The sequence below is a fragment of the Leptinotarsa decemlineata genome, unplaced genomic scaffold, assembly GCF_025532065.1.
Source record: "Leptinotarsa decemlineata unplaced genomic scaffold, Ldec_3_MD MMD2_P_RNA_scaffold_2, whole genome shotgun sequence".
In the NCBI taxonomy this organism is placed as follows: Eukaryota; Metazoa; Arthropoda; class Insecta; order Coleoptera; family Chrysomelidae; genus Leptinotarsa; species Leptinotarsa decemlineata.
The window spans coordinates 6244465-6268200 of record NW_027412529.1 but is presented as its reverse complement, the minus strand read 5'-3'; the positions used below and the strand labels follow the sequence as shown (position 1 = coordinate 6268200).

Below are 23736 nucleotides of genomic sequence, written 5' to 3'. Positions count from 1 at the left end.
ACTGAACATTGTAATGAAATATGTTTGAAAATTGAATGAACCAAAGAGAAAAAACGTAGGTTGATTTTCAGCGTCCAAAAAATAGTCCAATTTTCCAGCTCACTTTCAAGTTGGCGATATTATTGAATACTACAAGTTACTAAAACGTTTTCCATCGTGGAAAATATACACTAACTCATCGAGGTGAACTTGGATGTTTGCCCTTTCTACATCTGTAAAAGTTTCTCCATTACTTTCAAATCTCCCAAAATAGCAATGAGAAACTGCTGGGTTTCTCTACAAAATTGACCATGTTGAATAATCAGACCCTTTTTCTTGCCTGATTTCTGAAGTGTCGAGTAACATCCTCAAAACCCCTTGTATATGTTTTCAAGGAGCTCTGACCAAAATAGATCCTTGTGATGCAAAGTTTGGAACCTTTGTTGTAGTAATGAATATTACTGGAGTTTTGTCAACATCAAACCATTGTTTTAACAACTCGACACGGATTTCATCCAATCACCAAATAATCATATATTCTAGTGGAAGATCAAACAGTTTTATCTTCCTCTTGAAGACGATCATTTGGTTATCGAAACACGTGTCGAAGTGTTAAAATAACGGTTTTGTGTTGGGAAAAAATCCCCAGTAATATTCAAAATAGAACCTTTTTCAGAAAATTTCATTTTCCACACCAGTGAAATGTGTATTTCTGTAACTTCAACAACTTGTGAATATGCGTGTTCGTTTCATTTTTTGTTCATCACGAATATTTTTGCAGGTGGAAATGCTAGTTGCAACACTCATACTTCAGAAACCAGTAGTAAGAGCATCAGACACCATCACTATTGGGAGAAGATTACTTGCATCGGTAAGCACAATTGGGAGACCGAAATTGTATTCATTATTTTTGAAAATTAAAGCTTTCACTTTGAAATTCTAGATATCTGGAACAGTTCTTACGTACGTCCTGGTAGCTCTACAGTTCCGGGCAGCTTGGTCTGAAACTTGAGTGACGGTCTCCAAAATGCCTCATCATTTCAAAAAAGTATCACCTGCTTCAATTCTTTCAAACAAGCAACCATCAACAAATGACACAAAATATACTTATTGGTTTCTGCGAAACAGTTGGGCCTATTTCATACGCATTCGGGTTATTGGAATTGATGATGGGTCATCAAAATGCCAAATTTGTATTTCGCAAATCCTGACCTTTGTTTATACACAGTGTGATAGTGTATTATTATTTCACTTACGAAGTGGTCACTGATGTGGCCTATGACATATTAGCTCACCATGAATCACTCTCACCACTTCAAGATGGATGGTACGCAGGACTTGCTACCATAGTTGTTCTGCTGAGAATACCAAAACATCTTGACACACTGAATCAGTTGGCAGTAGTGTTCAGAGATGGTATGTTCTGTCACTCAGTAAGAAAAGTAGTATTTTAAGTGCAATATGGAATTATCTTCCTGGTTCTAATAGCCGTACTGATGCAAGGAGGAGCTTTGCTATGGCTCCATTTATCTACTTCATATGGAACAACCTTTACCATAGGGGGAATGTTGTTCAGATTGACACAAAATGTAACTTTCTTCTTCTATGCCCAGTTCCGCACTGGAGCACTAGTTTGCTTCGAAAAACTAGCCTTGAGCTCGTTGATTTACATTCCTTAGCACCCAACACCAGAAGTTTTCATGGGGATCATCCTCATCAAGCTCTGCGAAGGCGAGCATCCAAATGCTGATGAGGTAATAGAACACCTGAGGATCGCACACACAGAAATCAGCTTGGGCATCTACAGTTACAACGAGAGCATGAATTTTTTTTTCCTTCATATCATCGTAGTCCATCGGTATGCTGTGATCGTCTACGTGGTATACTATTTCAACAGTACTGGATCTGATGTTATTCATGCTTGTTCGTCCTTCTCATACTTGGGTGTTGTTTGCATTTCTGAAGAGTGTTGAACACATGAAAAATATGGTGAGTATATTAAGTGCATTTCTTTAATGTCCCCCCCTTTTACTTTTTGAACGGGTCAACTGAAAAAATTTAAATTTGAGTTAATGAGATAATTGCATGAATACTTCATTTTGAAGTGAAATTGACAGATGAAACTTTCATGAGAGCGATTGGCGAAAAGACGAAAAGACAATCATACTAAAATATATTCCAACATGTGAACAACAAGCTAATGCCTTCACCCGACCTTTAGCAGGACCAAAGTTTGCGGAAATGAGAATTTCTAATGGTTTACATCAGGACTTGAGAATGATTTCAATTTAGTATTTTTTTGGGGATTATCAATGACACATTGAATAGGAATGACCCTGTATTCCAGCTTATCATTTTATTCTAATATAACGAAACAGCCCATTTCTTGAACGGGTCAACTCAAAAAATTGAAATTTGAGATAATGAAATTAATGCGTAAATACTTTATTTTGAAGTGAAATTGACAGATGAAACTTCCAAGATGGCGACTGGGCGCCATCTGGGAAAAAAGTTAAATAGAAAGGGGGGTCTTGTGACACATCTTTTTGAAGCTCCTGAGAAATGCTTTTCAATCCTAGAATATAATGTCAATAACTTCAACTACTACAAAATGGCGACTTTTGATAATTGCCTGAATACATTTACATTTAACCACATAATATGAGGTAATAAGCTTGAGGTCAGTTCAGAAGATGCTTCAAATGATTGCTTTGAACTTCTTGACATACGAATAGTCCATCCAATATTTCACGCCGAACATTTTCTAACACAGAAACGTCGATATCTTTACAAATATTTATTGTTCTCTGCCATATATCCAATATTGAAGCAGGTTCAGTTTCGTTCACCTTTTGCTTCAAAACGCCCCATAAAAAAATCCAAAGATATCAAATCTGGCGAGCGGGCTGGCTATTCTGTAGGACTTCGACTGCCAATCCAACGACCGGGAAAAGTAGTATCCAAATAGTTTCCTAATTGTCTGGAGTAAAGTGATGGTGCTCCATCTTGTTGGAATACAATATCTATATCGAATTCATTAGGATTCGCTTCGATGATTTCAGTGTTGAGAGGGTCAACAGTAGTTTCCAACATATTCAAATACAGTTACCCCGTTGAATTTTGATCAATAAATAGAGGTCGTACAATATGGTTTTCCAATATTCTTGCCGAAACGTTATTTTTTTCTGAATATTGGGTATGTGCTTCCCGGAAAACGTAAGGGTTGATGTCACTCCAATAACGGCAATTTTGTCTGTTAATATTGTCGTTGAAAAAATGTACATTCGTCACTGAAACAAATATTGTGGAGACAGGTAGGACGCCTTGTGATGGTTTTTGTCATGATTTCGCAGAATTCTGTTCTTTGATCAGAGTCATCTTCAGTTAATTGATGTACCATTTTAGTGTTGTATAGATGATACCTATTCGTCTTCAAAATTCTCCACGCGATGAAATGAGTAGACTGTTCAGGATTTACTACCATCCCACCAATCATCTGCACTTGCCGTTCTTCCGGAATGGACGGATAACCTCGGGGCTTTTTGTTATGTACACTACCGGTAGTTGTAAATTTGGATACAAGTTCCTTCAAATATTTTCTACAGATAGGACGATTCGATAAACGTTCATTGAAAATCCTTTCGATCCCGTGAAAGTTACGCGTTGCACCGTAAATAAAAATCGCTTCAATTTTTTCTTCCAATGGACGAGAATTGACCATTTTAAAGATTGTTGACGTGATATCGAAAACTATTCCGTGACATTAAAAAATCGTAATTCATGAATGAACTGTGTGTATTTTCTATAATATCATCCAATTTGGTACTGAAGAGCCTTGGGCGAAACATTGGTGTATACCAGTGAGGGTGACAGTGTTCCATGTAAGTGCAATTTATTACCATTCATTTAAAGTAGAATTCATGTGAATGTTGTCTGATTTGTATTCCACAACGAATGTTTGAAATACAAACTGAGTAGAGAAAAGTATCTTCTGTATAATTCAGTGTTCATATAGAAGTATTTGTTTCGAAAAAAATGTTTTCTTTTGTGTAATTCAATGTTTATATGAAAGTATCTGCTTCTGGGGGACTTTCTTTCAGTTTGTGTCTGAAAGTTACTTTTTCGCATGATCTACACATCTATGTATAGAGTTACTTAATTTAGAATTGATTACTTCCTTTCCTTGGAAGATTACCTCATCCTTGTTTTTTGTATCAAGATGGAGTAGTAGAAAACCAAAAACTTTTTTTCCCATAAATGAGAATAGTCTAACTGATGTTCATTGTCTTACTGACATTTTTTGTCGCTTTTATAAATAAAAAATAACTCAAGAAACCTTATTGGGTTGTTGGAATTGCCATATGGCAAATAAAAAGGAATATTTCTAGAAATATCGATATTGATGTGTTAGTTGGGAAATTATTAAATGTTTCGCCATTTTGTAGTAGGTGAAGATATTGACTTCATATTCTAGGATTATGAAGTATTCGTCAGGAGCTTCAAAATGATATGTCACAAGACCCCCCTTTCCATTTGATTTTTTCCCAGATGGCGCCCAGTCGCCATCTTGAAAGTTTCAAACGTCGATTTCACTTCAAAATAAAGTATTAATTTTATCGTCTCAGAATTCAATTTTTTGAGTTGACCCGTTCAAAAAATGAAAGGGGGGACATTAAATGCACTGTATAATGGAAACAATATAATGAAATGTGATAAAATGAAAAGGAGTATGGATTAACAATTAATAAGAAATGAAAATCAAAATTGAAAGATTTCAAACCAAGTTACTACATGAAGTTTCGTTTGTTAGTATCCACGATCGTCTTCGGGTGATGACAGTTACCACCCGAAGACGATTATTATAATCGTGAGTTTTCTAGCAAATCTTTTTAATTTTATAGATTCTTTCAGGGATTCCATATCATTTTATATTATATTAGACAATGCAAGTCCGAACTAATGAAATGCATCAAGAAATATTGTCAACCACCTTCAAACAAATGAAATGTAACTTGAATACGTTATGGATTTTCATCAAGTTAATCAATTCCATCACATATTTTGAAAATCGTTCTCTGTTTTGATAAATGAATAGAATAGGAAAGAAAAATGATGTATAACAATATGATCGTCTCATCAATCATCACAAGGTGCTCAGTTATAACTGGACAGACGGTGATTGTCACAAAAAAATTGTAATGATTATGATGCTTATTAGCATACGATCATTACTCAGATAATTCGTTCGATTAAGGATTTTGATGATGATGAGCCGTGGAATCGAGCAGCAGCAAGTTATTCTAACAAGGCAAGCTTCGATATTTCAGTATCAGTTCAAAATGAGTAGAAACAAAAATGATTGTCTGGTTTGTTACATGAAAGCAATCACTGGGACTGTACTTACACCTATAGGGTACAAATGCTCGCATAATCAACAAAAAAATATTGCTCAGGTCGAAATAAGAAAAGTGTTATATTGCCTTCAATGGATAGCACTTTCCATAAATGCCGTGGTGTTAACGGCTATAACCTCGAAGAAAACAAACTGCACGTCTACAAATGAGTGTCTAGAACTAGCCAGTGATTCGTTTCTCTATCTTAGCGCAATTTATTGCTGGTTTTGGAGATTGATGTCGATACCAATATATGTCAAATCGTTCAACGGGTATCTAAGTATTCTAAGACAGAAAGATTTTTTCAGAATACAATCGAGATCATGGTCAAAGGAATATAGGTCTCTGGCCTTGAAACGACGTCTTTTCAATTGTTACGCCTGCTGTTTCACGCTAACGAATATTTTCTTCAGAGTTTGGTACACTGACATCCAGAACTTTTATTTGAATATAGCGAAAGTCTCATCTGCACATTTCATATTGTCGCTTGCTTATGAGCTTTCAATGCTCTCTGAACTACCCAAAATGCTTTATCTACTTGACCAGTTCTGTGTGAAAAACACGCTGTTGATGTTGATACCTCCGGAGTATCGAAGTTTTTACTATTCAAACACCGCTATATTTTACGATTATCAGTACCAAGATGTCGAAATTCATGAGAAAATTACAAAACATATAAGACTATACATAGCCATTCAACGAAATGGTATATATTTGTCAAAGTTTTTGTATCCCTATATTCCAATTTTCATAATAGTTCTCTCATGTTATGTTATCACTGATACATTTGTCCTCACGTTTGGTGAGATATGGAGTAATTCAGAAAAATTATATCAGTATTTGTTTCTGAAAATTCCGGCGTATCATTCCATGACTCTGATGGCAAAAAAGACTGAAGAGGTGAATAAAGTGGTAAGGAATAACATTTCTTTGGGGGATCATATAATAATAATGATAATAATAATAATAATGTCTTTATTTCCAATGAAAAATAAAATGCATGATATTCATCTTGTTACACAAAAATCCCAAGGGGGAGTTCACCCGAGGGTGCTCTACCACTCAACCCTTGCTATTTTAAATAAGCATATTATAACTTGAAAACTAACCTAACTAATCCTAAAACCTAAATTTTTATGTCACAATTTTTTGGCATTTGACATTTGACATTTGTTGGGTCACCTGAATATTCACCACCAATAACCAAGTGGAAAAAAAGAAAGTTGTATGAGAGATAACGAAAAATGACTACTTGTGAAACACAGATTATAGAAAAAAAAAAGGGTATACAAAACGGAACTGCATCAGAATGTGTTAACTTGCAGGAAACTTTTAAGCTCTTTTGAATTTATATAAATTACTATGGTGTTTTAGCGAATCGGGAATAGAATTATAAAGATGAAAAATTGAATATGAAAAACTTCTCTGGAAAATTGCGGTCTTGTGTTGTGGACATGTGATTACATTTTTGTTTCTCAAATTCATGTTGTGTACGTCTGTCCTGAATGTTATTTTACGATATAAATAAGGCGGATTTCTGTATGATATAATTTTATGAAATAAACATAATGAATGAAATTTGAACCTATCTTTCATGTTAAACCAGTTCAGTTCCGCAAGCTTGTGGGACACATGTTCATACTTCCTAATTCCATATATATAACGAATACAAGAGTTTTGAACACGTTGTACTCTGGACCAGGTATCGTAGTCAAGACAAGGTCCGTAGACCGGAAAACAATAATTGAATTGTGCTAAAACTAGAGACTCGCAAAACATTTTCTTTATAGGTACATTGAGGTACATTTTGTGAGGATATAGTAATCGTAGTGCACCATAGGCTCTCTGAATATTTCGATTGATATGTTCTCTAAATCTTAAAGACTCATCTAACATTAAACCAAGATTTTTTGCATTACTTTCAAATCTAATTACTTCATTATTCAGATACAGTTTCAAGTTATTTTTAACTGATGCTACATGAGCATTGCTTCCAAATACTAGTGCTACTGATTTTTTTGGATTGAGCACAAGGGAATGCAGTTCGGCAACATTTGATATGGTTTCTAAGTCATTGTTCAACTTTCTAGCAGCGTTGTTCAAGTCGTCAACTTCAAGAGGGAGGTATAGTTGTATGTCATCAGCATACATGTGTTTTTTACAATGTTCAACATGTTTATGAAATTGGTTAGTATAAAGTGTGAAAAAAAGTGGTCCCAGAACTGAGCCCTGAGGTACTCCCAAGATTACATTTCTAGCTACAGATAATTGATTTCCCAATTTGATGCTTTGTCTACGATTGTTGATCACATACACGCACTACCGTGGAGTGGAGTTACTCCATAACAATTTTGGAACATATCGAGTCGAAATGATTTTTTGTACAAATGTCAAAAAAACTTGACATTTCTGCATCTCTATTGATGCGTGACTGTTAACTTTTCTCACCGTGAAAAAGTAGTTGTTTCAGAAGTATTTTTTCAGTTGTGTAATTTGATGTTCATATGGACCCAGTTGTTTTGAAAAAAGCTTCATTTTCCAGTTTCTGTCTGAGAGTAACGCTTTCGTATGACATACACATCATCGTAAAGAGTCAATTCCGAAATTATAGAGAATATGCCAGTCTTCTGGATCTAACAACCAATCCGAAAATGCACACAGTCACCGTAAGGTCTCCATTGGGATTTTCTGACCACAAACTCGTTTCAGTTTTAAGTGGATTACCGATGAATGTTGGGTTACAATCTAAGCCGCGCAAAGTTTTGTATTACAGACCTGCTGAGTGGGAGAATCTTCAAGATCATTTCCGAAATTTCCCTTGGCTAGATATTTGTTTCATCTCTAATGATCCGTGAATTTGAGCTCTTGAAGTCACGAAATTTAGTCTGTCATCTATGGATGCATATAGGATGATATCTTGACGAGTTAACGCGATCTATATGTATAGAAAACTGGAAGTAGGGCGATTCTGAAAATTGATAGGATGGATGGAGAACTAATGGAAAATTCAAATTAAATATTTTCGTTGAGGTGACGTTTCGAGTTTCACCGGAAGTGACGTTATCTTTGTTATTTTCAACGGCACACCCTGTATTTCACCTCATTTTTTAATTTTTTCCATGATTTAGATTCTAACTTATGTATCATACCCTTTATCCAAAATGACCCGTTTTCGAGTATTTCAAGTTGTTTTAGAAACAGTGACAGATGTAGCCTCTCGAACATACGTCATTTTCATGTAAATTAACATTTTTAAAAATATGCAGCTAGTGAATAGTGATAATTGAAGATTGAAAGGATCACGCATCACCACTGAATAATCCACAGGGTGCGCAAAAATTTGCGTCCAATAAGTGAATGAGAAAAATTAAAAATCTCAACTTTTTCAATTGGAAACCCCAATTTTTTTCCTCAAGGTTCAGTTCTATTATAAAAATAAGCCCTAGTTATGATATACTTCCCTATACCCAAAACTTATAATTTTAGTGATATTCCGCAATAGAAATTATTATCACGCGAGGATTTACGTTTTTACCCCTCCAATTTTGTCCGATAAAATTTCTTTGTTGCCTAGTTCACATTGAATATCTCATGAAAAATAATCCCATATTCAAGACAAAATCATGATTTGAATAAACAACAATTTCAAATTTAGTTTCAATGTTAACCAAGAACATGTGACATTTTTGTCAACCGCTTTTTTTATTGCAACAAATGTTCAAATACATTGCCTCTAACTTCTAAACATTTCACACTTCTCCGTATGACGTCTCCTACAGCTCGTCCCATCACGTCCGGTGGAATAGAGTTGAAAGCAGTACGAACTCTCTGCTGAAAATCTTCTTTTGTTGTTGGCGTGTTAGAATACACCCCGTTTTTTATGTAACCCCAAACAAAAAAATCCATTGGAGTTAAATCGGTCGATCGCGGTGGCCATAATTGAGGACCATCGGTTCCAAACCACTGGTCGTTTCTTCCAAATAAATCTTCACCATGTGATGATTATGTGGAGGTGCTCTATCATGTTGATACCAATTTTTTCGATGATCAGCGAGCGTCAGTTTTTCCAAATGATCCGTGTCGAGATTTTTTTAAATATCTAGGTATCGTTCACCTGAAAATAAAAATACCTGTTGGTCTGTTAGGTATTTTCTAGATGCTATGAATGTTTATTACATAGCTACCGTGATGCCATTTTCATGATTGATGTATTTTAATGTTTTTTAAATCGAAGAAACAATACAATTCCGATAGTTTTCAATTAATCATTTAATTTTCATCATAGAAGTGAAGCGTCACTATTGCGTCATCTTCAACAGCGCAGTAAACATTGAAATTCCAACGGTCTTGAAATTGTCGTTCCCGAACTGAATGCGGGTTTGTATCGCTTCAGTAGTGAGAACTCCGCCTGTTGAATATCCAATTTTTGGTAAATTTTGTTTCGTCGCTCCTCAAAAATTGGTCGTTTTCTTGATTTTTTATAATGAAGAACTCCGCAACGTTAATTTTTTTCTCATAATCGGATAGCTGCAGGCTATGGACTACAGTATGAGAATACGGATGCCATTTATGTTTTACTAATATTCTCTGCATGGACATTTTATTCAATCCCAAATCTCGTGCCGCATCTTTCAAAGATGCTTCTGGAAAAGCAGTGAAGTACCCAAGCACTGTAATCGCATTATCTCCATTATCAACCACCGTTTTAATTTTGATAATTTTTTTTTCGAATAATCCAAAGTTCGTAAGATTGAAGATTCATCATCTAACGATATTTGGAGATGGTTTCGGTTTTTCTGGATACCCTGTAGCATAAGCATCACATGTTCTTGTTAACACCTTATTGCATTTGCCATAAATTACTAATAAGTTAAAGAAATCGTGATTATTATAACCAGCACGAGCCATATTGTATCTTCTGAGAGCATGAATCTGACAATAAACAACTTTATTTCATTTGTCACCAAACAATGTGTTGAAAGATGGACATCAGCCTACTAGAAATATCGGGAAAGTATGTAAATATAATGGAAAGTAGTGGGTGAACATGTTCTGTTGAATACCTTTTACGCACTCTTTCACTCCCATATAGCATATGCTACAATATTGTGGGGCAGTTCCACCAATTCAATAAAAGTCTTCAAACTATAATAAAAGGCAGTTCGAACTATTGCGTTTGCAGATTTCAAAGACCACTGTAGGCCACTATTCCAAAAATACAAATGCAATACAAAAATTACCCTCCTTATACAGGGTGTAACTAAATAAGTGTAAAACATCTAAGGAGGTGATTCCTCATCGAAAAAAAGATAGGATCTTTCATCAAAAGAAATTTCATTGTAGCATCCCTTGTTAAGATACAGCCCCTTGAAGGGGGTACATAAAATTTGTGTAACAATTTTTTTCACAAGCACAAAAAAGTTACAATATTGAAATTAACCTGACGTTTTGTTATTATTATTATCATGTTATCATTTGTTTACCATTTCAAAATTTATTTTCGATAGCCTGTTTCATTCTAAACAAAAATATCTCTTGGGTTTTTTGCCCAAAATAAACCAGTTCGCAGCAAAAAATTATTTTACGAACAACTACAGAGATACATCGTCATAAATGCGAAAATACAAAACTGATCTATCTATTAGGTCGATGTTAGCGATAGTGACAATTGAATTGGCATGACGCTGTCAGTTTGTGAATTTTTGAAATTGAATTGTGTATTGTTGTTCTGTTCTCAATTTGTTACTTTAATAATTCACTTGTTATTAAAATGGCATACACAAATGAGGAAATGGCTGATATGCATCAGCTTCTAGAAGATATGCTGAACTGTATCCTCAACGGCAGCATCCTTCACATAGAATATTTGCTCGACCTTATCAACTATTACGAGAATATGGTTGATTCGACAAAAGAACGCAGGATTGTGGTCGCCATCGAGAAGTACGAACACCACAGCTTGACGAAGCAGTACTCAATTTGATTGAAGAACAACCTTCTACCAGTACTAGAAAGATTGTTTTCCGGCTAAATGTTGATCATATGACGGTATTTCGAATTTCAAAGGAACAACTCTTATACCCTTACCATCTGCAACAAGTACAGGCACTGTTACCACGAGACTTTCCGAATTTTGCAATTGGATGCTGGAAATGATTAGAAGAAATTGTGACTTCCTGAAGACGATAGACTTCACAGACGAATGTAGTTTTTCTTGGGATAAGATTATTAATTTTCATAATTACCACATATGGGCTGATGAAAACCCTCACGCTATTGTCGAAACTAACCATCAAGAACAGTTTTTCTCTTAACGTGTGGCTCGGAGTTATTGGAGATGATTCCACAAACTACACTTAAACGATTTGATCTCCACTAAGTTAGTGGAGATCAAATCGTTTAAGTGTAGTTTGTGAAATTACTATGGATCTTCATCAAGTAACGGCCGAATCAATCAGAAAAAAAAAAAAAAAAAAAAAAAAAAAAGGAGATGATTCAATTGGGCCTCATTTTCTACCTGCTCTATTAAATGTTGAGGCATAAGTTCATTTTCTAAGAAAAGTGCATCCAGTACTGCTGGAGGAAGTTCCTTTGGGCGTCAGAAGGGATATGTTTTTCATGCATGATGTGGCCCCCGCCCATTTTACTCAAGTAGCACGTCAGCATTTAACAGAAACATATGCAAATCAGTGGATAGGTCGAGAAGGACCACAGAACTGGTCCGCTCGATCCTCGGATCTCAATCCTCTCGATTTCTCTATTTGGGATCATTTACAGCATTTGGTTTATCGTACTCTCCTGTTTGCCATGTAGAGGATTTGAGAAACCGCATCATCGATGCGTGCAGGGTAACCAGAGACTCCAGGAATATTTGAGCGAAAACGTGGCTCAATGCGCCGACGTCTAGACGCATACGTAATGTCTGAAGGTAGACATATTGAACATTTACTATGATTTCTACATGTTGTGTGTTTTGTTATTGATGAATAAGTTTTGTTTTTCACCCTTTAATCGTTCAATGCAGGTACCAACTACAGAATATCAATAAATCCAGTTCGCATTCATGACGATGTATCTCTGTAGTTGTTCGTAAAATAATTTTTTGCTGCGAACTGGTTTATTTTGGGCAAAAAACCCAGAAGACATTTTTTGTTTAGAATGAAACAGGCTATCAGAAATGAATTTTTAAATGATAAACAAATCATTAGACAAAAAGTTACATTGGAAATAAATTTTAAGGGTTGCGTTTTCCACCCCTTACAACCATGGGGTAAACCAAATGAATCACTGGCTAAGTGTCTTTTTGATAGTACAAAACGTCAGGTTGATTTCAATATTGTAACTTTTTCAGTGCTTGTGAAAAAAATTGTTATAAAAATTTTATGTACCCCCTTCAAGGGGCTGTATCTTAACAAGGGATGCTCCAATGAAGTTTTTTTATGTGAAAGATCCTATCTTTTTTCGATGAGGAATCACCTCCTTGAATGTTTTACACTTATTCAGTTACACCTGTAGATACTTTCACACTTCAGTTTGGATAACTACATTTATGTGGAATAAACGTTTTGAAAACTTTCTTTCAAATGAATTTGATCTGCAGTGATTCAAATCCAACGTGAATCTCTAGTTTCGCACAAGCACCGCTTTTATAACGCCTCAAGGTTTTTTGCGTAGTGCTTGTGTTTTTTTCTCGAAAAAAAGCCTCATTCTTGAAATTGATATACTTCATTACTTCATTGTCGAAATCATAAATAGCACAGTAAATGAGAATACTCTATGAAAAGTGATGCCTAGACAGGGGTAGACATTTCTTCATTATTATCATATAATCATTATCGATGGACGCCATCTTGTCTGAAGGGACAGAAACGACAAGCGGTCATATTGTTTGAACTTGTTTCTAAAAATCATTGTATTTGGCAGTTTTGGATTATTACAATCTGAAATGATTGTGCTTAGCTTTTCATAAAGAATATCTCCATTGGTGATAACATTTCTCATTGATACTTTGTCACAATTGTCTGCCAAAAATTTTTGGAATGTTTTCTGTTACTTCTTCAAAGACATATGAAAATCATGATACAATTTGCAACGTTTATTGAACGAGAATCTTGACTCATCATGATATAACAGCACTTCATTGACCAACAATTCTGATGAATTTACTAAACAAAAATCTTTTAATTTTCAGAATGAAAAATTTCTATCATTTTTATTCAATTATCCCATTGGCAAACTCAGGCAAGAGGAAGCTGATCAGGTGAGTTTCATTCTTATCTAAGCCACTGACAACATTACGAAATGATAACCGCTTTTCTCAAGTCCGTGAGAGTAATTCATTGTTCCTTTGTGATATTGCAAAATCTATTTTGAGTCTAATTCTGATCAGAATATACAGTTCATTACTTTAATGTCCCCCTCCTATATTGTTTGAACAGGTCAACTCAAAAAATTTAAATAATGAAATTAATGCATGAATACTTTATTCTGAAGTGAAATTGACAAATGAAACTTTCAAGATGGCGACTGGGCGCCATCTGGGAAAAAAATTGAATGGAAAGGGGGATCTAGGGACACGTCTTTTTGAAGCTCCTGACAAATGCTTCACAACCCTGGAATATAATTTCAATATCTTCAACTACTACAAAATGGCGGAACTTTTAATAATTGCCTGAGTACATTGGCATTCAACCACATAATATGAGGTAATAAGCTTGAGGACAGTTCAGAAGATGTTCGAAATGGTTGCCTTGAACTTCTTGACATATGAACAGCCTATCCGATATTTCACGCCGAACATTTTCGAACACAGTAACGTCAATATCTCTACAAATATTTATTATTCTCTACCGTATATCCAATATTGAAGCAGGTTCAGTTTCGTACACCTTCTGCTTCAAATAGCCACATAAAAAAGTCCAAATGTGTCAAATCTGGCGAGCGGACTGGCCATTCTGTAGGACTTCGACGACGAATTCAAAGACAGGGAAAACTAGTATCCAAATAGTTTCTTACTTATCTGGAGTAATGTGGTGGTGCTCTATCTTGGTGAAATTCAATATCCATATCGAATTCATTAGGATTTGCTTCGACGAGTTCAGTGATGAGAGGGTCAATAGTAGTTTCCAGCATATTCAAATACAGTTCCTCTGTTGAAATTTGATCAATGAATAGAGGTCCTACAATATGGTTTTCCAATATTCCTGCTCAAATGTTAATTTTTTCTGGATATTGGGTATGTGTTTCCCGGAAAACGTGAGTGTTGGTGTCACTCCAATAACGGCAATTTTGTCTTTGTGAACATTGCCGTTTAAAAAAAAATGTACATTCGTCACCTAAACAAATATTATGGAGATGGGTACGTAGGATGCCTTGCAATGGTTTCCGTCATGATTTAGCAGAATTCTCTTCTTCAATCAGGGTCATCTTCAGTTAATTGATGTACCATTTTAATTTCATATGTATGATACCTATTCCTCTTCAAAAGTATCCACACAGTAGAAGGAGACACCTCACAAACATTTGCAACGGAATAAGTAGACTGTTTAGGATTTACTACCATCTCACCAATTATTTGCACTTGCTGTTCTTCCGGAATGGACGGATGACCTGGGGGCTTTTTGTTATGTACACTACCGATAGTTGTGAATTTGGATACAAGACCTTTCAAATATTTTCTACAGATAGGACGATTCGGAAAACGTTCATTGAAAATCCTTCCGGTCTCGTGAAAGTTACCCATCGCACCGTAAATAAAAATCGCTTCAATTTTTTTTTCCAATGGACGAGAAATGATAATTTTAGAGATTGTTGACGTGGTACCTTTCTACTAGTAAAACCGAAAACTAAATGGGAATATTCTAACTTAACAATAATGTTCATTGTCATACTGACATTTTTTGACAACTTCTTAAACGTCTGTCGATTTCTCTTCAAAATAAAATATTAATTCCATTATCCCAAATTTAAATTTTTTTGAGTTGACTCGTTCAAAAAATAAAAGGAGAGGACATTAAAGAAATGTACTGTACTTCCATTCCGTTATCCCATTTCGTTTGAAAGTTTAATGCAAAAAAATATCAAATGACGCAACTATACACATATCTGTCAAAAAAAATTCGAAATGAAAAATAACTATGATTGATTCATGAACTGTTTTTGAGACAAATGAGATTTGAAATTTCCACACATACAGCTATTCGTAATTTAATAATTTTCGTAGGTGGAAATGCTAGTGTCTACACTCCTACTTTTGAAATCAGAATGCCGCACGGAGGTTCTCAACCTTTCTTTGACGGTTCTTCCATCAGTAAGTATAAGGCTACTCAATTACAACTCAGCAAAAGTATCAAAGTATATTTGTATAAATCTCATCACTGTTGTCTTACAATGAAGTTCCTCCACCCAGATCTACCTTTCGCAAACAAAAGCCATAATAGCTTCGACCCTGTTCACAGCTTGAAATGCGAGGCAACGAATCAAAACCATAGCCTAAAATATTCAACAAAGCATTCGGGGTCCAACTTCAGACAGCCCCGTTCCATCCTGTTGTAGATATCATTAGAAGTGCCAGACTATACTAAGAATGCATTGTTGGACACCATTGTTCGACAGATCAGGTCATCGGAACCGTCGGGGAAGAACAAAGTTGCTGCAAGGAATATGCTTGCCGTTTCATTCTTACTCTACCCGTTTGGAGTAGTGAAGTGGACTCGTGAGGAGCTGTATCAACTCGACGTAAAGAACCGAAAAATGATGCATCTCAATAGGAGTTTGCATCCCAAATCGTCCGTTCCACGGTTGTACTTCCCCGACAACAGGGAGGCCGTGGACTTTTGAGTTTGGAGTGTCTACATGACAGAATGGTGCTAGATACAGCCTGTAAAGTCGTCAGGAGTTCGGATCCTCTCCTCTGCATGGTCACCGAGTTGGAACCTGTTCAGCAAAAAGCTCGGATAAAAGCCGATCACCTTACTTCTGCGGAGACACAGGGATAAGCCAATGCATGGAGTCTTCTTTAATAACATTGGAGACCTTGGCTTATCAAAGCGCCTGACCATCGCTTTTCTCAGGTCGAGTGGGCTGAAGTCGGAAACTGAGGGGTTCATCATGTCTTGCCAGGATGGTGTCTTCAATACCTTAGTCTACCGCAGATGCGTGATGGGTATAGAGGTTCCTGACACAGGGTGCAGGGCCTGCCGCGAGGCGCCCGAGACCCTAATGCACTTGCTATCAGCATGTCCAGCATATGCGGTCTCGGCCTATATCCATTGACATAACGCGGCCCTGAGAGTGCTATACTACCATCTACAGCACTCTTACGGTATTGACGAGACACCGGTGTTGCCCAACGCTCCGGGGGATATTGAATCCGTTGTGGGGAACGAGAAGTGCCGAATCTATTGGAACTATTCGTTCCCCACCCTCAGGCTCATACAAGCTAATAAACCTGATGTAGTCCTTCTCAACCGTCAGACCAAGACGATATTTGTCGTGGAGTTTTCAGCTCCTGGCGAGATGAATATCGTCAGAAAAGAGGAGGAAAAACGGATAAAATATCGAGATTTTTCTCTTCGAACTCCGCAGACTATATTCAGATCACTCTGTCAAGATGGATGTTCAGATCATTGGAGTCCTTGGTGGAATGATGTCTTCTCTACTCTCGAATCCTAAAATCATACCGGCTTGCAGAAGGCTGTCATTCTTGGCTCACTGCGCTTGCGCAGGGCACATGATTCTCGGACCCAATGATCACTTACCCCACGGTGTGTGGAGTGGTCATTGGTTGATTATGCTGGCGCGCCCTTTCGAATGTATCAGGGCTTCGGGGGATAGGGCCTGACCAGTGCACACTACGGAGAAAAAAAATCATAATAATAATAATGATAATAATAATCGTCTTTATTGTTTCCCAGCTGTAGTTACATACAAATATATAAATAAATTACAGATCTAGTTGCTGACACGAACAAAATGCGAAGTTCAATTCAGTTAGCACAAGTGCTACTGAGTTGTTTTTCCAACCTAAAAAAGATTCTACTTGAGCTAAAACAAAAAGAAAGTAATACATAAAAAATTGGTATTGTTTAAATATCTATTAGGATGCTGGAGAAGACGTCCATTACTTATTCTGGTCTCATAATGAAGAAAAATCTTTAGAGTTGGACAGTTTATGCTTAAAGTAAGCTGTCGAACAGAAGGAGTTTTAATCTTTTCCGTAAAACAGAAAGTTCTGAATTTCTCATTTCTTTTGGTAACAGGTTGATCACTTGGCATATATTATAGCTAAAAGATCGCTTGAAAAATTCAGTTTTAAAGCTAGGTGGGGTAACAGTACCCTTGAATCTCATGTTCAGATTGTGGACATCAGTACGAAAAATGATTTTTCTGTACAGATAAGGCGTCGTTTTGGTTTGTATAATTTTTTTATATAAATTAGCAGCATTCAATATTCGTCTATTTTCCATTGTGATCCACCCCTTATCCCGTAACTTATAGGATATTCTTTGATATTTCCTAATTCCGTGAATGAGCCGTAGACACGGATTTTGTACTTTCTGTATTTTCTGAGCATACCTACTGTTTGGTTAAACGTGGCCCATATAAAGAATCCGAGTTGTTGAAACGCGATAAAACCAGTGCACCACAGAGAGTTGTTTTCGTCTGCTTCGTGAGTATGTGTCTGTGTCCACAAAAGAGTTTCAACGAAGAATATGCCAGTTGTATTTGTTTGCTTAAATGTTTCTCAAACCTCAAGTCAGAGTCGATTATAACTCCAAGATTTTTGCATTCGTTTGTGGGTTGTAAAGGAACATTATCAATCGTGATTTTAAGAGATTCACTTGTTTTCTGGCGATTCCTTTTGATCCGAAAAGGATGATATTCGATTTAGTGGCATTTAGTAGTAGAGAGTGATCTCTTGCCAACTCAACAAATGACTCGAGATCATTGTTAATGAGCGTACATGCGTTTTCTACACCTTGAGGGAGAAAGCTGTGATAGAGTTGAGTGTCATCAGCATAGAGGTGAAATTTATAGTGTTCCAGACAACGCAACATGTTTGATGAATAAATTGTAAACAATGAACAAGGCTTTCAATGCCCAATATTCGACTTCGTCGGCGAATGAGATCCATTCTCTGTCCTTCACTACAGATTCCACTGAAAAAGAATCAGATGAAATCAAAGCATTCCTGATGAAATACAAGACAATACTGTTTCAATCTGCAAGTAAACTGGTGTGCCATGAACAGTTGGGAACTCACCTGGTTCCATTGCATATTGCCAGCTCGCATATGTGCCAATTCTATATAACTCTTCAGTAAGGTAGGTTAGGTTAGGTTAGGTCCAAAGTCTTCATTATGGCTCATACCTATTCACACTCGACCAAATAAACCCAGCTTCTAAACGAAGCCGATTAGTTTGTATGGTGAGTGGTCTTTCAGGTCAGATGGTCAGAGTACGGCTCTGCTGGACTCTAAGAACCTGATTTGGCCCCGGAGCAGGCACAAAGCATGTGCTGTGCTGTTTCATCATTTTCCAGAGGCGACACACACTGTCTTGCGACAGTCCGAATCTCTGCATATGATGATTCAAATGACAGAGACCTGTAAGAAGGCCTGTTAGACATTGTAGTTCATCCCTACTATAGTCCAACAACAGCTTGGTATCAAGGATGAATAAACGCTTCGGAGTGGAGCCAGTCCTGGAAGATTCTGCCAGAAGTCCATATATCTCCTTGCCATCCAGGTGTTCAATTTTTGTTTGGCAAAGCCTAATGCGATGCAAATGATAGGTTCTGGTCTGATTAAGCTGCTTGCAGACCCTTCTTTGCAAGGGAGTCAGCAGCCTCAATGCCTTTCGGGCCAGCATGGCCAGGAATCTAGACCAGAAACAATCTGTTAGCTCCTTCTATCGAGGAGAGTCGTTTTTGGCAAATTGATACCAATTTTAACAATGCTCGATAGGAGCCAAGAGCTTTCAACGCCGCTTGATTGTCCGAGAATATTTTTACTGACTTATGTATGAGATTGGATTCTTTCAATCTTTGCGTACACAATTCAATAGCATACATTTCCGCTTGAAATACAGTGGCATAGGTTCCTAGGCAGATTGATATCTTTGCCGGGGGCTGCGACTGAAAACACCTGCACCGGAACCGGAAGGTGTTTTCAATTCATCTGTGATCCAACAACTAGCTGATCTTAATATTTCCTTCTCCCGGAGGATCTAGCCCTCTCTACTCGGAAACAGTACTTTATAAGGCAGTTCGTAGTTGAAAGTTGGATGCGTAAAGTCAGAGGTCATTTCCAGAATGCTTGGACTTCCAGTATCAACCAATAGTCTGTTGCACTCTGCATTGAATTGATTGATGTATCGCTACCTACATCACTTCTATCCCCATTTGATACTAACAGATTGTGTTTTTCTTTTAGTTGATTGGAAACATTGTGACGCATATTTTAGTAGCTGTCCAATTCAGTATAGCGTGGTCTAAGAATTGAACAATGATCTTCAAGAGGTCTGCACGTCTGAAAAATTATGATCTGCTTCGAATACACCGAAAATAATTCCATAATCGACCGAGCTTCAACTGTTTTTTCAACAGAATTCAACTCACATATAAAAAAGTAATAATCAAGTCAAAACACCAATGTGTTTTCTTTGTTCATATAGTGATTCATTCTACGGAATATTTTCGAAAAAGGATTATACTATGAATTTTGTAACAAGAAGCATGAATAGAATTTTCAAAAATAATTTTTATTTCTGTCATTTGAATCATCTTTGAATAGTTTGACTACTGAGTGGTTGGAAAAAATGAAAAAACTGCCTTAGTAGGGTTTTGAACTCATGAACACTAGCACCCATGCACCCATGCAAAAAACAACTTCTTCACGAAGCTGCAAATCAGTGAGGCATACCATATTCGAGTTTCAAACTACTATCATTTTATTATTGAGTGAAAAACTTTTGAAAAATAAAAATTTTTGGCACATTCTAAATTTCTGATTTCACTTTCCTAATCCACATCCATATTCACTACCACTCGAAGATGATTGTGGACACTAACAATCGAAACGTCGTGAAGTAACTAAGGTAATCTTTAAATTTTTAGTTCTTTTTCATTGTTAAATTTTCAATGTTTTGCTTGTATTTTATTGTGATTTCATTTCAGGGTTTTTTTTGTTTGATATGATTGTTATTTTCAGCTATTCATTTTTATTTTCGATTCTATTGGTTCTTTCAGGGATTTCAAGTCACTTCATATCATAGCAGACATTAAAAGAAATACAATAGAAACTGTTCCAATCGAGTGATTTATACTGTCAAATCATCCTGGAAGCATGCATGGAGGAAATAAAATGTATTGTAACAGTTTTTTACCATTTTTTTGAAGGAATGCAAGTTTGATACCTGTTTAAGAAAGATTTGTAGTTTGTTGAATGATTTGATGGGAATTATTACAGAGCCGTTTGCTGATTTCATTAATTTATGATGGGGAACAACAAAATTATAATTGGATCTTAACGTATATCCTGTAGCAAACCAAAGATCATCTCTTAATTGAAATTTGTCGAGACGAGTTTTAAGACGAGCTTTGAGTACCTATATACAACGTGACTCACGGTCGATGATAGGTTAGACGTTTCTGGAAAACGCAAAGCATGATTTTTCTGAAAATTTCACCTCTCACATTTCCTTACCTGTTCTATCGATCTAAAATATTTTCAGCATTGCGGCGTTGCCACTTCCATCAAAAAGTCCTAGCAACTTTATTTTTTTAAATGGAACTCCACGTATATTAATACATTTTTGGAATCGCTCTGGTATTTTAATACTTTTTTGTCAATAATGTTCCTATACCTATTTCTATCTGTTTTCGAAATAAATTGTGCTAAATATGGTCCAAAACATAGCCTTAATTAAAATCAAGTACATCAGTACTCTCAATTTATGAAAAGTTGATATTTTGATGATGGTTTGGACAAACTCCAATCATCCAAATAACACCAGGAAATCGGCTCCATATCATACAGGGCGTGCTAAAATTACTATTATTACCATTGTGCATAAAAGTAATCAAAAGTTCATTTTTTCAAATGAAAACCTCTGTATATTACTCGGTAAATTGAAAGATGGTGAAAAATGCTTCAAGATGATATATCATATCCCTATACCTAATTCGTCAAAGTTTCTCAATAAAATCGCTTCTTCTAGAAACATTATTTTTTTTTTTTTAGAATTTGGATTTAGGAAGCAGTGAAATTATCAAGCTTATAGCAGTTCGGTTACTTTTATAAGTAATTTACAAAGAGTTATCGACGGTGTTTCGAATCATCTTCCAAAATGAATGCAAATATCGATTATTCAAACGAAGTTCTTATGAAATTAGTTATTATACACATGAACAAAGTGATCAAATCATTGTCAGAAGGTGTAAAAAATTCAACCAAATGTATCTAGAATTAACAACAATGAACGAAATGAAGTTTGTAAGGTTACAAAATAATTTCCTTAACCTTAGCTCAAAGTTTCCAGGGAACAACTGTACCAAAAATCAGTCATTTCTAGGTAAAAAGTAAGATTTTGTGGGCTAAAACATGTGACAGTACAGACAATAACAGAATAGGATGATTCAAAATAACAAAAATTTAAACAAAATATCACATTTTCACAATAAATGCTGAAAATGTTGTCCATTAAATTCTAAACACTTTAAAATGTTTTTTGTACGTGACCTGTGGTTGCTTTTTCAATTTCCTGCGATCCAGATCTTCAATACTCCGCACTATTCGCCGTCGCAATTCTTCTTTGGTAGACACTGGAGTACTGTATACCCTTTCTTTCCGAAGACCCCATAAAAAAAGTCAATTGGCGTGAGATCGGGTGATCTCGGTGGCCAATCCCACGGCCCTAAACGCCTAAACCAACAATAGTCGAAGAGTTCGTGAAGTTTCCTGGAAACTTCCTGGGTGGAATGAGCTGGCGCTCCGTCCAGTTGAAACCACGAATTCCTATATTCCTCTGAAGGCAAATTTTCAAGAAAATCGGTTACAGTCGTCCTTAATATTTGGAGATATCTCTCTGCATTCAGTGTGTCTTCATAAACCCATTTCTTTTGTAACATGAGGATTATGATCAGCTCAAAAATGTTCATTCCTTCTATTGAAAATACCATCACTCGTAAATTTTGATTCGTCGCTCCAAATTATTTTTGACGAAATTTCCCAATCTTCCTGTGTATGAATCAAAAGGGATTCACAAAAATGCATTCTACGTTCGAAGTCTTCTGCTTTTAGAGCTTGAACTTTGGTAAATTTATACGGATGCATTCCGTGATTTTTCAAATTTCGTTGTACTGAAGCATGTCATACACCTAAATTTTTTTCTGCACTGCGAATGGAAGCTTCTGGATATGCATAAAAGTATGCCAAAACGTCAACAGTATTGTCCTCATTTGAAGTAACAGGTTTTGGTAATGTTGAAGGCGCTTTTAACATGGAGCCATAGTTTAGGAAATTATTTGGTAATCTTACAAACTTCCTCTCGTTCATTGGCGTGAGTTGGCGTATGTAGTTGTAACATACGCCTTGTAATCCAAAGATCGTGTGTTCAAATCCCATGAACCCTATAATTTTTTTATTATCAGCAGAAACGTTATACAAAAAAAATTGTATGATACATTTGTTAAAAGTGATTTTATTTTGCTCGTGAGTTTGCTCCACTTGCTGGCGCTCGATTTGCAATAATCCCTACTCACAAAATAAAATGCCACTTCCAACACTTGTAGGTGAAACGTGAATAACTATTTCAAGCATAACCCACTGACTAATGAGAAAATAATAATTTTTGTTTCAGGAAATTGTTATTTTGTTTCGAATTAGAAAATGCATATTAAATCATATGCTTTCTGGGGTGCCGGTAATGTTGCGTCTTTTAATTTTCTACTATTATTATTATTATTATTGTTGGCATGGAGCGACTCCTAAGGGCGCATGCTCGAGACTTGATTGAATTATGCTTATCCATCTAAACCATATCAACAGAGACCTATCTACAATTTCATGCTATGTGCAAGAAACATGTATGGCTATTTTTGCTAATTACTTATTTCGCCGTGTGTGCTTTAGACTCTGTGTCATCTCCCACTGTTTGGTAACTCAATTTAACTTTCCGTTTTGTTGGAAAATCCAGTGAAGCTGGAGGAAGAACACTCCAAGAAAGGGCCCTTTCAGAAGCAAGGATCTGTGCAAGGAATTCGGTGAGTTCGCTTTATGTCACAATTCTTACAATGCACTCTTGTTTTAATTTTGATTTTTTTTTTCGAATATCCGAAGACGCGACAGAAGCCATACAAGAAC

General features: G+C 36.1%; 1 protein-coding gene across 2 annotated transcripts in view; it reads left to right on the top strand.

The window, feature by feature from the left end:
• The window catches only part of LOC111511034 (uncharacterized), a 54171-nt gene extending 33811 nt beyond the window's left edge, over positions 1–20360 (top strand). For both annotated transcript variants that reach the window (XM_074182408.1, XM_074182406.1), the window contains exons 3-7: positions 761–850; positions 923–1968; positions 13564–13632; positions 15595–15681; positions 19807–20360. In XM_074182408.1, coding sequence (XP_074038509.1) covers positions 761–850; positions 923–991 — 159 coding nt within the window. In that variant the 3' untranslated portion in view covers positions 992–1968; positions 13564–13632; positions 15595–15681; positions 19807–20360. The remainder of the gene's footprint in view (positions 1–760; positions 851–922; positions 1969–13563; positions 13633–15594; positions 15682–19806) is intronic.
• Positions 20361–23736: the final 3376 nt, after the last annotated feature.